This window comes from Drosophila pseudoobscura, chromosome 3 (genome assembly GCF_009870125.1).
Source record: "Drosophila pseudoobscura strain MV-25-SWS-2005 chromosome 3, UCI_Dpse_MV25, whole genome shotgun sequence".
NCBI classification, from domain to species: Eukaryota; Metazoa; Arthropoda; class Insecta; order Diptera; family Drosophilidae; genus Drosophila; species Drosophila pseudoobscura.
Window position 1 is genome coordinate 16,183,707 of NC_046680.1, and position 11,583 is coordinate 16,195,289.

The 11,583-nt window shown below is 43.2% G+C and overlaps 3 protein-coding genes across 7 annotated transcripts; 2 read left to right on the forward strand and 1 right to left on the reverse strand.

Annotated features, from left to right (window-relative positions):
* The first annotated feature begins 78 nt into the window (after positions 1 to 78).
* p47 (NSFL1 cofactor p47) lies at positions 79 to 1,785 on the forward strand. Its single transcript, XM_001361372.4, has 5 exons — positions 79 to 300; positions 368 to 540; positions 608 to 1,036; positions 1,109 to 1,456; positions 1,512 to 1,785. The coding sequence occupies exons 1-5, from the start codon at positions 199 to 201 to the stop codon at positions 1,642 to 1,644; spliced, it is 1,185 nt and encodes a 394-aa protein (XP_001361409.1). The 5' UTR covers positions 79 to 198; the 3' UTR covers positions 1,645 to 1,785.
* LOC4804927 (uncharacterized) lies at positions 1,727 to 3,489 on the reverse strand. 3 transcript variants are annotated; one of them, XM_015184810.2, is made up of 2 exons: positions 3,321 to 3,489; positions 1,727 to 3,204 (listed from the first exon to the last, which is right to left on the reverse strand). In XM_015184810.2, exon 2 carries the CDS (start codon positions 3,187 to 3,189, stop codon positions 1,867 to 1,869), a length of 1,323 nt encoding a protein of 440 aa, XP_015040296.2. In that variant the 5' UTR covers positions 3,190 to 3,204; positions 3,321 to 3,489; the 3' UTR covers positions 1,727 to 1,866. The 3 variants fall into 3 exon arrangements, with proteins under 3 accessions (XP_015040296.2, XP_001361410.2, XP_015040297.2); XM_001361373.4 differs by having other exon boundaries at positions 3,266 to 3,489; XM_015184811.2 differs by having other exon boundaries at positions 3,386 to 3,473.
* A 1,274-nt stretch (positions 3,490 to 4,763) lies between these two features.
* On the forward strand, positions 4,764 to 8,511 carry muskelin (muskelin 1). 3 transcript variants are annotated; one of them, XM_001361374.4, is made up of 10 exons: positions 4,764 to 5,129; positions 5,314 to 5,526; positions 5,587 to 5,929; positions 5,993 to 6,131; positions 6,192 to 6,793; positions 6,853 to 7,071; positions 7,125 to 7,441; positions 7,496 to 7,652; positions 7,721 to 7,853; positions 7,918 to 8,511. In XM_001361374.4, exons 1-10 carry the CDS (start codon positions 4,933 to 4,935, stop codon positions 8,160 to 8,162), a joined length of 2,565 nt encoding a protein of 854 aa, XP_001361411.1. In that variant the 5' UTR covers positions 4,764 to 4,932; the 3' UTR covers positions 8,163 to 8,511. The 3 variants fall into 3 exon arrangements, with proteins under 3 accessions (XP_001361411.1, XP_015040298.1, XP_015040299.1); XM_015184812.2 differs by having other exon boundaries at positions 7,921 to 8,511; XM_015184813.2 differs by lacking the exon at positions 4,764 to 5,129 and adding an exon at positions 5,142 to 5,231.
* The last annotated feature ends 3,072 nt before the right edge of the window (positions 8,512 to 11,583 follow it).

Sequence of the window (11,583 nt, forward strand, 5' to 3'; positions counted from 1 at the left end):
TGAAAACTACCAACTTAGTAGAAAAAGCAAGCGTTGCTTTGCAACTCTGCACCTACATTCTGGCGTTGCCAGAAAATCAGTACACATCGAAGGAATCTATCGAACAATTGTTTATACAAATTTTCATAGGGCCACACTGACGTGTACGGATTTTTTGTCTATCATTTACGTGAAAATATTAAAAAATAAATTGATACAATGGCCGCTCGCGGCGATATGATTGCACAATTCATTGAAATTACCGGTACTGACGACAACACGGCCACGTTCTACTTGAACAGCTCCGAGTGGGACATAGAGGTGAGACATGCAAGGGCCGGCGACTTCGCAATGATGCAGCAAAACTAACGCATTTCTGCCCTGTTAGCAAGCTTTGGGTAACTACTGGAACACCCAAAGTGACATGCCACCTACTCCGACAACGGGGCAGTCGAATGACCCATCGCCAACTACACCAGTAGCACCGACTTCTAGCAGTGGTGCAGCCACCAAAAGCGCCGGCGCTGACGCTGGAAAAAAAGTCCCAAAGGCCAAGCCAAAGTAAGTGCACAGCTTTGTGAGACTTTAACGCCTAGAAGTCTTAAAAGTAACAATTATTTGCTAACAGGTTCGCCACACTAAACGACATGTCCAAGGAGCCCTCAGACGACGAAGAGCATCAGGCATTCTATGCCGGGGGCTCGGACCGCTCTGGCCAACAGGTATTGGGTCCACCCAAACGCAAGAACTTTCGCGAACAACTATCCGATATGATGCGTTCAGCTCAGGAGCAAAACGTTAGCGATCTTGGTCCATCGACCAGTAGTGGATCTTCCGGAGGCGGTGGCAGCGGAAACGTTTGGGGCCAGGGAATGCGTCTGGGCATGACCGATAGCGATCACACAGCCGTGGGCATAAATCGTGCTGCAGAGACGTCGAGCAACAAACCGGTGGTGGTACTTAAACTTTGGAGCCAAGGTTTCTCCATCGATGGGGGAGAACTGCGTCACTACGATGATCCAGAGAACAAAGAATTCCTAGAGACTGTCATGCGCGGGTAAGCAGCGATCACTTTCGACATTCAGAGGCGAGACAGCAATTGCAATTGGGAATGCTTCTGTTTCAATAGGGAAATACCGCAGGAACTGCTGGAAATGGGTCGCATGGTCAACGTCGATGTAGAGGATCACAGACACGAGGACTTCAAACGCCAGGCTGTACCTCAGACATTCAAAGGTTCCGGGCAGAAGCTCGGCAGTCCCGTGGCAAATGTTGCCACCGCAAAAGCTCCTGCAGTTGCTGCGGCCGCGCCTCCCGCCGAAGCTGCCCAACAAGAGGCCAATGCTCGTGAGGCCATTAATTTGAATTCCGAAGCTCCATCGACCACTCTGCAGATTCGTCTTGCAGACGGCTCACGTCTGGCTGCGCAGTTCAATTTGACACATACCGTCTCGGACATTCGTCGATTCATACAAACGTAATATGCTCGTTTATTTACTTGCTTTCGAACAATGAAATATTCTCCATTTCAGAGCTCGTCCACAGTACTCGGCCAGCAATTTCACCCTGGTCTCTTCGTTCCCCACGCGTGAGTTGAGCGATGATAGCTCCACCATCGAGAAGGCTGGCCTCAAGAATGCCGCGCTCATGCAACGTCTCAAGTAGAATCCTAAGTGGAATACCAAAGCTACGTTTTCCTTGTGGAGAGTATCGGGCTTATCAAATTAACGGTGAAGTTTGTAGCGGATTCAGTGTGTATAATTGTCTATTATATATCCAATATACAATTTCTGGACCTTCTCTTTATGGCAGTCAAGTAATCTCTCAAATTATGAGCTACATGTAAACTCAGACTTACGACTAAATTAAACAACGGAAGGGCTTAGCTTAAATGAGAAGATCTACCTCATTGCGGAGACTGTTGATGTGGTCCATGAAGTCCTTTCGCACTCCGTTGCGCCAGTCGTGTAGACCATCATCCCCCACACGGGCACAATCCACATAACGATGCACGAATCCGGTGGATAGCGAAAGCTCAACATGTGCCGTGCTCGCCAGAAGCTGTGCAGGGGGAAGCTCCAGGCGGTCTAGGAGCATTTTGTAGGGAGCTTTGCGTTCCGGGTCATAATGAATATTGTCGAGCAACAGTTTCTTCAGCTCGTCGAAGCACACGGCAAACGTGGCCAGCTCGAAGCGTGCTGTGTCGGCGGAGAAGTGTCGCAGCTGCTGCTGCAGCGAACTCTGGGAACGATCAGCAGCAAAGCGTGAATTTGGATAGAATACTTCGTTCGGCTGTAGCAGTATAGTGAAGCTGGCCTGGTTCACATTCCGCAGCAAGCAATCGGTCTGGATTAGCTCGCGCACCCGGCTGGCAGTGCCGTTGTTTTGCAGGAAGGGAAAGTTGAAAGGAAGCGCGTACAGATGGATATTAGTTCGGTCCAGCACGCGGATGATATTCTCCGGGAGTTCATCGTAGTTGTACACCAGAAAGTGTTCAATGCCGAGAGCCTGATGAATCAGAAAGAACTGAAGTAGGGCGTTTTCGTTGCGACCGAACCCTGAGGTCATGTTGAAGCCCACAAGATCCACACAGACGGTCGCCGGTAAGCGAGCTGGTGATGGTGCTGTTGCTGCCTTGGCGTCTGTGCTCCCACTCGCACGCTTGAGATGATGCAAACGTATCTTAACTGGGCTCCTGGTCGACGTGATATCCGTGAATGAAACACTCTCTGGCTGACCGAAATCACGGCTCACTTGACAGAAGAAATGGTAGCTGGTAAAGTTTGTTCTCTTGTCGTTGAGCAGACCCTCACTGGCATCGCGTTGGAATCGAAATTTTCCCTGTACACTGCGCGTCCCGCCAACAGCCAGGCTGCATCGGAAGTCCACCACAGCTCCCTGTTTGCCAACAACCAAGACGTGGGCTTCTCCGCCGGCCACCAACTCCTTGCGCATCCAGTAGGCGGAGTAGGCATGAAAGGAATCCCCGATCACCTGCCACACTGGCATCGGTCGCCATAGAGCCGCTTGCGGCAGATCTTCCTTCGTTCCGTTCTCCAAGCGGCGCAACACGGCGACATCGCTGCGCCCAAAGAAGTTCACGTACTTAAGGACATATTTGAGGCGATTGTTTTCCGTCTTGTACATCAGGAGCACGCCCACGCTCAAGCAGGAGATGAGCAACAGCACCAGCTGTTGATATTTACGCATTTTTTGATTGATTTCCTAGGAAAGATGGTTTAAATTAAAGGATTACTGACAATTGATTAATGAGAATTTGGTTTACTCTTTAATTTATGTATTTATTTTTATTTTTTGTATTAGTGCTTAGGGCGTCCCGCCTTTTGAAGGTGGAAATTGCCAAGACAAAGAATAGAAGATGTTGGAGTATTGGTTATAGTTTTACATCAATTTCGTCGATGAAGTCAATTAGTGGTTCGCGCTAATGTTTTCTTTTTTAAAGAATTTGTAGATTATACTTTCATAGAGATGGGAAGTTTTGCCCGGTTGTGTTGTTGTTGGTACAATTGAAAATTAAATGCGAGGCCTTATCGATACTATCGCATGTATCACATATGTTACTAGGAACTTGAATTTTGGCAAGCACTAAACCGTCTGTTGATTCTTTTAGCGGCAATGGCTTTAAGGAACCACGGCTTGGATGATGTTGAGGGGAAAAGCGAGCAGTATGGTTCCATTTAACCACTGTGCATTTCCCTCGTCTGTGGGTTGCTTTGCTGCTGCGTCAACTGAAGTGTTCTAGGGGATGTTAGCGTGTCCGGGAATGTACTATACCTCTATAGTTCTTAGATGTTGATTTTGTTGATCCTTTTCTCTGATTTGTAGGCGATAAAGTTAAAGTGTATGGCGTACGCTTTTTTCTTGGCCTCGCACTGCGGGTGAGTGGCAGAATGTTCCCCCTTGCAGTTTGCACAGACCAGCCCTGAGCAGATAATATCCTTGTTGTGATCTTGTCCGCATGTGAAACATTTCGCTGCACTGCAATCTCCTTGATTTTGCTTAGCCTTTCTGGCATTATTCGGGCCTTTATGCCCCACATAAAACCTGTTAACGATGATTTTACAATTATTTCCGTTTTTCGTACTCACGGAAGCCACATATTCTTCACATATTTCAAAATATACCGTAAATATAACGATAAAACAAAGAACTTAGCCCATTTAAGCCCCCATTTATTTAAACTGGACAACAACTTGAGAGAAGCCGCGGAAAATAATACAAATAATAATAATAATTACTCTTGTTCGCATAAAAGATCACCATATCTTTCACCTTTCCTAATTTTCCTGGATTGTATTTTAATACCCACTGGTCTACAATGTGTTAATTGTTCTGTCAATGCTCGGAAGTCAAATTCGTCGATTTGATATTCGATTTGATACAACAAGCTAGAAAGGACCTCCAACCCGAAACTCATAATTTTACCCGATTGATTAATTAGTTTTCTATACGACTGGCTAGTTTGAAGTGGAATAAGTCTAATTGTTGCAGGGTAATTGTTTTGATAAAAAAATCCTTTCACGAAAAAGAACAATTTCCAAAAGAGAGCAAGATAGCCACCAACAAATTTTTCAAGAACAATTTCACGAGCTCAGAATATATAGTATATTGAATTGGAGAGATCAACTGGTAAATTCAAATACCTTAAATATTATTTAAGGACCATCATATATTGATAATACTGATAATATGTATATATTAATCGCTTCCTCCTGTTATAGGTAAGAAAAATAAGCGTGAGTCGAGTCAAGTTATCCATTTATCGATGTGTGCCAGCTGTTCTGGGTGTTGTTGTCGCAGCTTTGTGAGTGTGGGAACAGGAGACAACGACAACGAATCGAGGAGAAGTGCAACAGCATAAAACCTGCAGCTTTGGTCGCCGCTGCACACCTCTATACTTTATAGATACAATTATTTTTGCACTAAGCAGCGATGTCATCATCCTCAACTTCCAGCCCCACGGACAATAGCTCCCACGGTTCTGTGGCTCTTTCTTCTTTCGCCGCCATAAATGCCGTGTCTGGGACAAACACAAGCACAAGTGGGAGCCAGAAGCCATTTTCCCTCTCGGAGCGTTTGAACTTTGAGATCTACCGTTATTCCAGTTATTCGCCAAATTATCTGCCTGAGTAAGTGATTGGTGAGAGGGGGAAAGGGATAAGACGCTTTTCTTTGCAGTTCTTCTGCAGTTGCATTTCGTAATTGTTGTTGTCAATTTGCCATATACATATGTATGTGTGATATGTACATATGCATGTCGCGTTTACCGTTCAGCTATCAGATATGTTTTATTCTTTTTTGATTAATTTTCAGGAATATACTCGTAGACACCCCGAACGATCAAACGTCCCGCTGGTCAGCCTACACCAACATCCCCCCACAGTTTCTTACCTTGAAGCTGCGACGCCCCGCCATTGTGAAGAAAATCAAATTTGGCAAATTCGAGAAGTCGCACGTTTGCAACATAAAGAAGTTTCGTGTATTTGGGGGCCTGGAGGATGAGCACATGGTCTTGTTGCTAGAGGGGTGAGCTCTGCAGTACACTCCTACAATCTTCAAATCTGAAACTGTTTTATTTATTTGCAGTGGACTCAAGAACGACAATATACCAGAAGTATTCAACCTGCGCTGCATGACCGAAGACGGTTCGGAGAATCTACCAGTACTGTATCTCAAGATTGTTCCACTGCTGTCTTGGGGTCCATCCTTCAACTTTAGTATATGGTACATCGAAATCCACGGCCAAGACGACCCCATGTATACGTGTGCGAGGATGAAGAACTATAATACACTACGAGAAATTGAGATTATCAAGCTGTGCCTCAAGCACTTCCGGCAGCAGGGCTACATGAGTGCCTTTGGGGCGCTTCAGGAACAAACAAATGTGAAACTGGAGCACCCGCTCATCAGTGAACTGCACAAATACCTGGTAATGACTCTGTAATTTCAGTGATTTACATTTTTCCATCGATTCCCATGATTACGTTCAAAGGTGGTGCAGGGCGACTTTGAGAAGGCCGAGCGCTTCATCGCCGAGTGCATCGATGAGGGGCTCATGGACGAATATCTTTACAAGCAAGACTATAAGCACAACTGGCATATGAAACACACTGAAAGCGAGGTAAAACCTGGTCTGTATACACCCATATCAATATGTGTATGGGAAACATATCTAAATATTTGTTTTGCAGGCACTCGTGGTGGCCATCAGTTGGTGGTGGATGCGAAAAAACGCCTCATATATTTGTATGGAGGCTGGGATGGCTATCAAGATCTGAGTGACCTTTGGGTATATAAGATCGAGGAAGATGAATGGACGCTGCTATGCGAACGGTCGGAGCAATCCGGCGGTCCAACGCCGCGTTCCTGCCACAAGATGATCTTTGATCCGATAAGCGAAAACATCTTTATACTTGGTCGTTACCTAGACAACTTGATACGATCTTCAGAATGCATTAAGAGTGACTTTTATCTGTACGATACGCGGGCTCGAAACTGGATGCAGATCTGTGATGACACCAGCCAGGTGGGTGGGCCGCAGCTCGTCTACGACCACCAGATGTGCATTGATGCCGACAAGCGAACCATTTACGTATTTGGCGGAAAAATACTAACACCACGCAGTGTCAATGCCACAGGTGCCATCGAGCCCGAATACTCGGGACTGTTCTCCTACCATATTGCAACGAATACCTGGACCCAAATCCTTGTCGACTGCCATCACACGAGTGCGTCGCAGACTGATGTTATGTCTATAAAGTCACGCATCACGCACTGCATGGTTTTCCACAATGTAAGCCCGTTCAGTGTTTGTAGCGAAGAGAAAACTCAATTCACAATCAAATTTATTAGAAACAAAGAAAACTCTACATATATGGCGGTCAGCGTGGCAAGGAAGATCTGGATGAGTTCCTCAGCTACGACGTGGATACCCAAGCCATATCAGTGCTCAACAAAGAACATCCGAACCAAGGCACCACCGCTGGCAATGAGGCCAAATTTGAGCCATCGTCGGGATACACACTGCGTGCGACGATTGATTGTGAACGCGACGAAATTTACGTATTCTCCGTAAGTCTAAAGTTGAATAATGATCACACCTTTAACTAAAAAGTGCATTCTAGAGTCTGAGTAAGATTAAGGATCGCCGAGACATACAGCATATGGATGCATCAAACTCGTTCTGGGTCTACTCGTTGCGTCAACGCAAGTGGTCGCGCATCTACTATTGTCGGCACAGTAGCCAAGATGGGAACTCGATTAGCAGAGCCAACATTTTGGGAGCCAACAAGGGTGATGTTCTAGAGCCCTGCCCTCGCTATGCGCATCAGTTGGTCTACGATGAATTGGCCAATAACCACTACCTATTTGGGGGAAATCCTGGCATCTGTCAGCAACAACAACTGCGACTAGACGATTTTTGGATTCTTTCTTTGGAAAAGTTGGTATTCTTCACCAGCACAACCGAAAAGAGGTTAACTTCCGCTCATTTCAGGCCTAAACGGGACGAGATTCTAAAGCATTGCCGTTTCTTAGTGCGTAAGATGCGCTATGAGGAGATGGCTCGCCAAGATCCAGTATCTGCAATGCAGTATCTGCGTCACAACATCGCCGATGTCATCGATCACGACGATGCAGAGCAGCTGAATAACGTAAGGTTTGCTTTCTAGTCATCTGACTAACGATTTATCTGGGACTTTCCGTTTTTTCTTCTTTCTAGTTTCACAAGCTGGCCTCGCTGCTCTTTAAGACACACGACGGATGCCTAGAACAGAGAGACAGTTCTGTGGCCACACCGGCTCTGTGTCGCAATACGGAAGAGCTTGATGGTAACGCTGATGTACCAGTTAAAGGTTTGACTTTCGATAGATATGTAACATTTGGATGGCATAGAAGCTAAGAAATTTCTTTCTTCAGCAGATCTGTCCGATGGCAGCGCAACCGAGAACATTTCCCTGGAATCAAATGAAAGCTTAGCCACATCTGGCATATCGGAGACGGCTTCCAGTCCCAGCTCCTCCTCTTGCACAAAAAGAGCACGAACAGAGTGCAATCCTGAATTCATGAACAAACGAGCTTTCCTATTTAACAAGCTTGTGCAGCTGATGCCTCCAAGTATGGTCCAGCCGGAGCGAAACCTCAGCGACTTTGTGGTCATGTGAGCGTACCAGGCAGTGGAGTACCCAAGTGCCAAATTGAAGAAGACGGGCTGGGCAGTCTCTTATTATCGTTAGGCCATTGAATGTGCACTCGTTTTGTTTAAAATATTATGTTAATCGATGTGATATGATGTTTAGTTTGCTTGTTTCCCTTATGGCAGGCCAGCCAAAGTTAAGTTTTGCAGCCAGTGCCAAGCACGACCAAAATATTGTTTCATTGTGATTGTTAATTTGAACTCGAAATCGAGCAGAAGACACTAAGAGAGTGGAGAATAGATTATTGCGCTTAAGACAAAAAAACCATGTGTGAAAACGTTTTAAATATAATATTGATTGTGAATGTAAAACATAAGTTTAAAAAATAAAGTAATTTTTGTAATGTCTAAAACGCGCACGGGCTTTGATTCTTTTTTAATATACTTTTATTTATATTATATTGGTTTTTTTCATTAATTTTAAGGTGTACATAGATACTTTTTAATTAGCTAAAAAATTTCATTAGTTACAATTGCCAATCATACAATCTTCTGTCCTTTATATATGATTTGTATGACAAATGTTTAGACATCCAACATCTCAAAAATTAGCAAATGCAGCTGCCCCCATGCCATGCACGTAAAACGTCCGTACAAATTTAATAAACCCAAGCATCCATAAAATATCAATCAATTCAAATCCTAAAAGTTTTCAATGATTTACTGTCCATGGACATGTTGGGCTGCCTGCAAACTTAGACCAAGCTTGCAGATTCTGTGGATGTTTCTTAGCTTCTGGACCTATACGTACTCGTATGTACATATGTATGTGTATGTCCCTATATGTATATAAGTAGAAATATGACTCGAATATTTCCTTCTATATATCAATCGAATGCCACAAGCTGAACTCTCATCTCATCATGATCTTGCTCATCTCATCCCAATGTAGCTTACATCCGGGTTATCTTTGCTTTTTCATAGTATTATGTACTCGTATGTTTGCTAGTCAAAGGAGAGTTTCATTAGCTATTATTATTTGCTCGGGTGTATTCAATTAGTTGTTGCTTTTCAAGCTTTCTTTCTCATGGAATGTGGTCTTCCATATACATTTACATACACACATACTTAAAGTAATAACTCATCCCATCGAATCGAATGACACACCAAAACTTATAAGGATTACAGTGGTGGCCAGTGGTCGTGGCGTGCCCCGGGAACCCGTCTACATATAATGAGTTTCTGGGCCCGAGATAGATCTCTCGTTTTTTTTTTGTTTTGCATATAAATGGTTGGTTTTCCCCTACGCTTGCAGTTCTGGTTGAGTTTGTTGCATAGAAAATCTCTTTTTTGTTTTGTTTCGTTTTTGTTAATATTAATTCCTAAAGTTATTTTGAAATTCCTATAGCAATCATCCGATTTGTGCATTAAGCACTTTGCTTTTTTATATCTTGGAAATACATACATATCTAGTAGATTCTTCATTATTTTTGGTTTTCGCATGTTTTAGTTTTTAATCGTAACAATTGTAAGTGTAACCAAAATTATAAATTGTATATAAAAATACAAAATACATACATTAATCGTTTTATATCAAAGTCTGCGTCTATTATAGTTTCTTACTGAGTTTAATGTATAGTTCCATACATATGCTCGATTATGTGGTATCTCTCGAGGGGCTTCGCTTCTACCCCACCAAACAATATCCCAAATATTTACATACAACTGGCTGACTGACTGACTGCGCGACTTTACTGCACTGCACTGCACTTTTGAGAAGGAACCAATCATTCAAAGCAAAATACAACACTCTGGCACATATACACATACTGACAGGCGTTTAATTATAGTATATTTATGTGGATATACTCGTATGTATGTGGAGAGGAACAGGGGGCGCCAGTACTGGGGTGACGGTGATGCGCCGTGGAGCTGTGTGGAGATCTTTTTTCATATATTGTGTTATTCTGTGTGTCTCATGAATAGTGAATTCCGTGGTAGTAATAGTGGGAAGGCACCAAATTTCAATAAATCATAGCTATGTAAAACCAACTCAGAGTACTCGTATGTGTGTGCTTTTGAAACCGCCGAAAAGTGTCTGTATATTGAGATGAAATTCCTGCACCAACAAAACCAAAAACGAACTCAAAATTTATCGGAGACTTTGTCTTCTCGCTGCTGATGCCATTCTTTGGACGGAAAACTATATATATATGTGTGTGTGTGTGTGTGTGTGTATGGTGTGTGTGGTGTGCATGCGCGTGTGTATGTAAGATAATGCACAGGCGAAATGTCCGGAAAAGCCAAAGCTGGCGCTGCCTCAAAAACCTACTCCGATCGGGCTATAAGAATTCGGGTTCGAGTATATGCTTGCCGGACAACACTTAATTATGAATATGCTCTGCTATGTTAAAATACACACTGACTTATCGAAGCTTTTTAAAAGCTAATCAATTATTAATCATAAAAATGGTTCAATAACTTTACGTTTACGTGTTTACTTTTACTAGACGTGGTTACGCGGATTAAAGCTTTATACAACACACTGTTGGATCGTACTTAAACTAAGATGCATCTGGGATTCGGTTCGGATTAACGGTTAAGCTGTAGGCTCCTCTGTTGTCCCCATGTCCAACCTACGCTCAGATATCGAGATATGCGAGCTATCCAGATCAAAAACAAAACGCTCTTTGGCTGCGTCTAAAATAAACTGCAACTGATTCGTTTGCTACGGCTTTGGGGCATTCGAATCTTGGTTTAAGAAAGTAAATGTGATAAAATGATGAGAAACAACATTTTGCATCATATTTATTTTACATATATAGTATGTACGTTTCAATTGTTGGTTTCTTTTGTTTGTGTGTGTTTTTGCGTAGAGTAAAATTGTGTGTTTATTTGGATTTTTACATAAATAGTTTGTTGTTGCTAATGTTTGATGTTTTTGTTTATTCTGTAGGTGTGCGTCACTTTGTTACTAATCATGTTTATCGTTTATCTTTGTATATATTAAATTAACTAAATTATAAAAACAAAAACAAAACTGCGAGCGCCCCTGGCAGCCTGTGGGATCGGCCGGCAAGTGCGTCCGCCGTTGCATACATTAATTAGATCTATAAAATAGCAAACGATTATCAAAATTATTATTATCATAGAACGTACCAAAATCAAGCTATCGTTTCACTGTTGTTTTTTTTTTTATTTTTACATAAGCATCGTATATATCGTATATATATAGCAACATGGCTCGACTGAAATTTTGATGGCAACAAAGGTACGTGAGAGCCAGAGGCCGTCATCTCAGACAGGAGTGCTCTTCGATCAATGAACGACGCGTTTGACTGGATTGCAAGTGGACCTGGCGTTTGATTGAATATCAATAAGTTGCACGGATGGTGCTGCACGGATGGCTGCTTCCCGGGGAGGGAGGGGGTTTATCGACAATTTCACAG

Coding starts and splice junctions, on each gene's coding strand:
- p47 (XM_001361372.4), top strand. CDS start 199: ATGGCCGCTCGCGGCGATATGATTGCACAATTCATTGAAATTACCGGT. Junction 541..607: donor GTCCCAAAGGCCAAGCCAAA/GTAAGTGCACAG, acceptor ATTTGCTAACAG/GTTCGCCACACTAAACGACA. Junction 1,457..1,511: donor ATTCGTCGATTCATACAAAC/GTAATATGCTCG, acceptor TCTCCATTTCAG/AGCTCGTCCACAGTACTCGG.
- muskelin (XM_001361374.4), top strand. CDS start 4,933: ATGTCATCATCCTCAACTTCCAGCCCCACGGACAATAGCTCCCACGGT. Junction 7,072..7,124: donor ACGAAATTTACGTATTCTCC/GTAAGTCTAAAG, acceptor AGTGCATTCTAG/AGTCTGAGTAAGATTAAGGA. Junction 7,653..7,720: donor ATGCAGAGCAGCTGAATAAC/GTAAGGTTTGCT, acceptor TCTTCTTTCTAG/TTTCACAAGCTGGCCTCGCT.
- LOC4804927 (XM_015184810.2), bottom strand. CDS start 3,189: ATGCGTAAATATCAACAGCTGGTGCTGTTGCTCATCTCCTGCTTGAGC.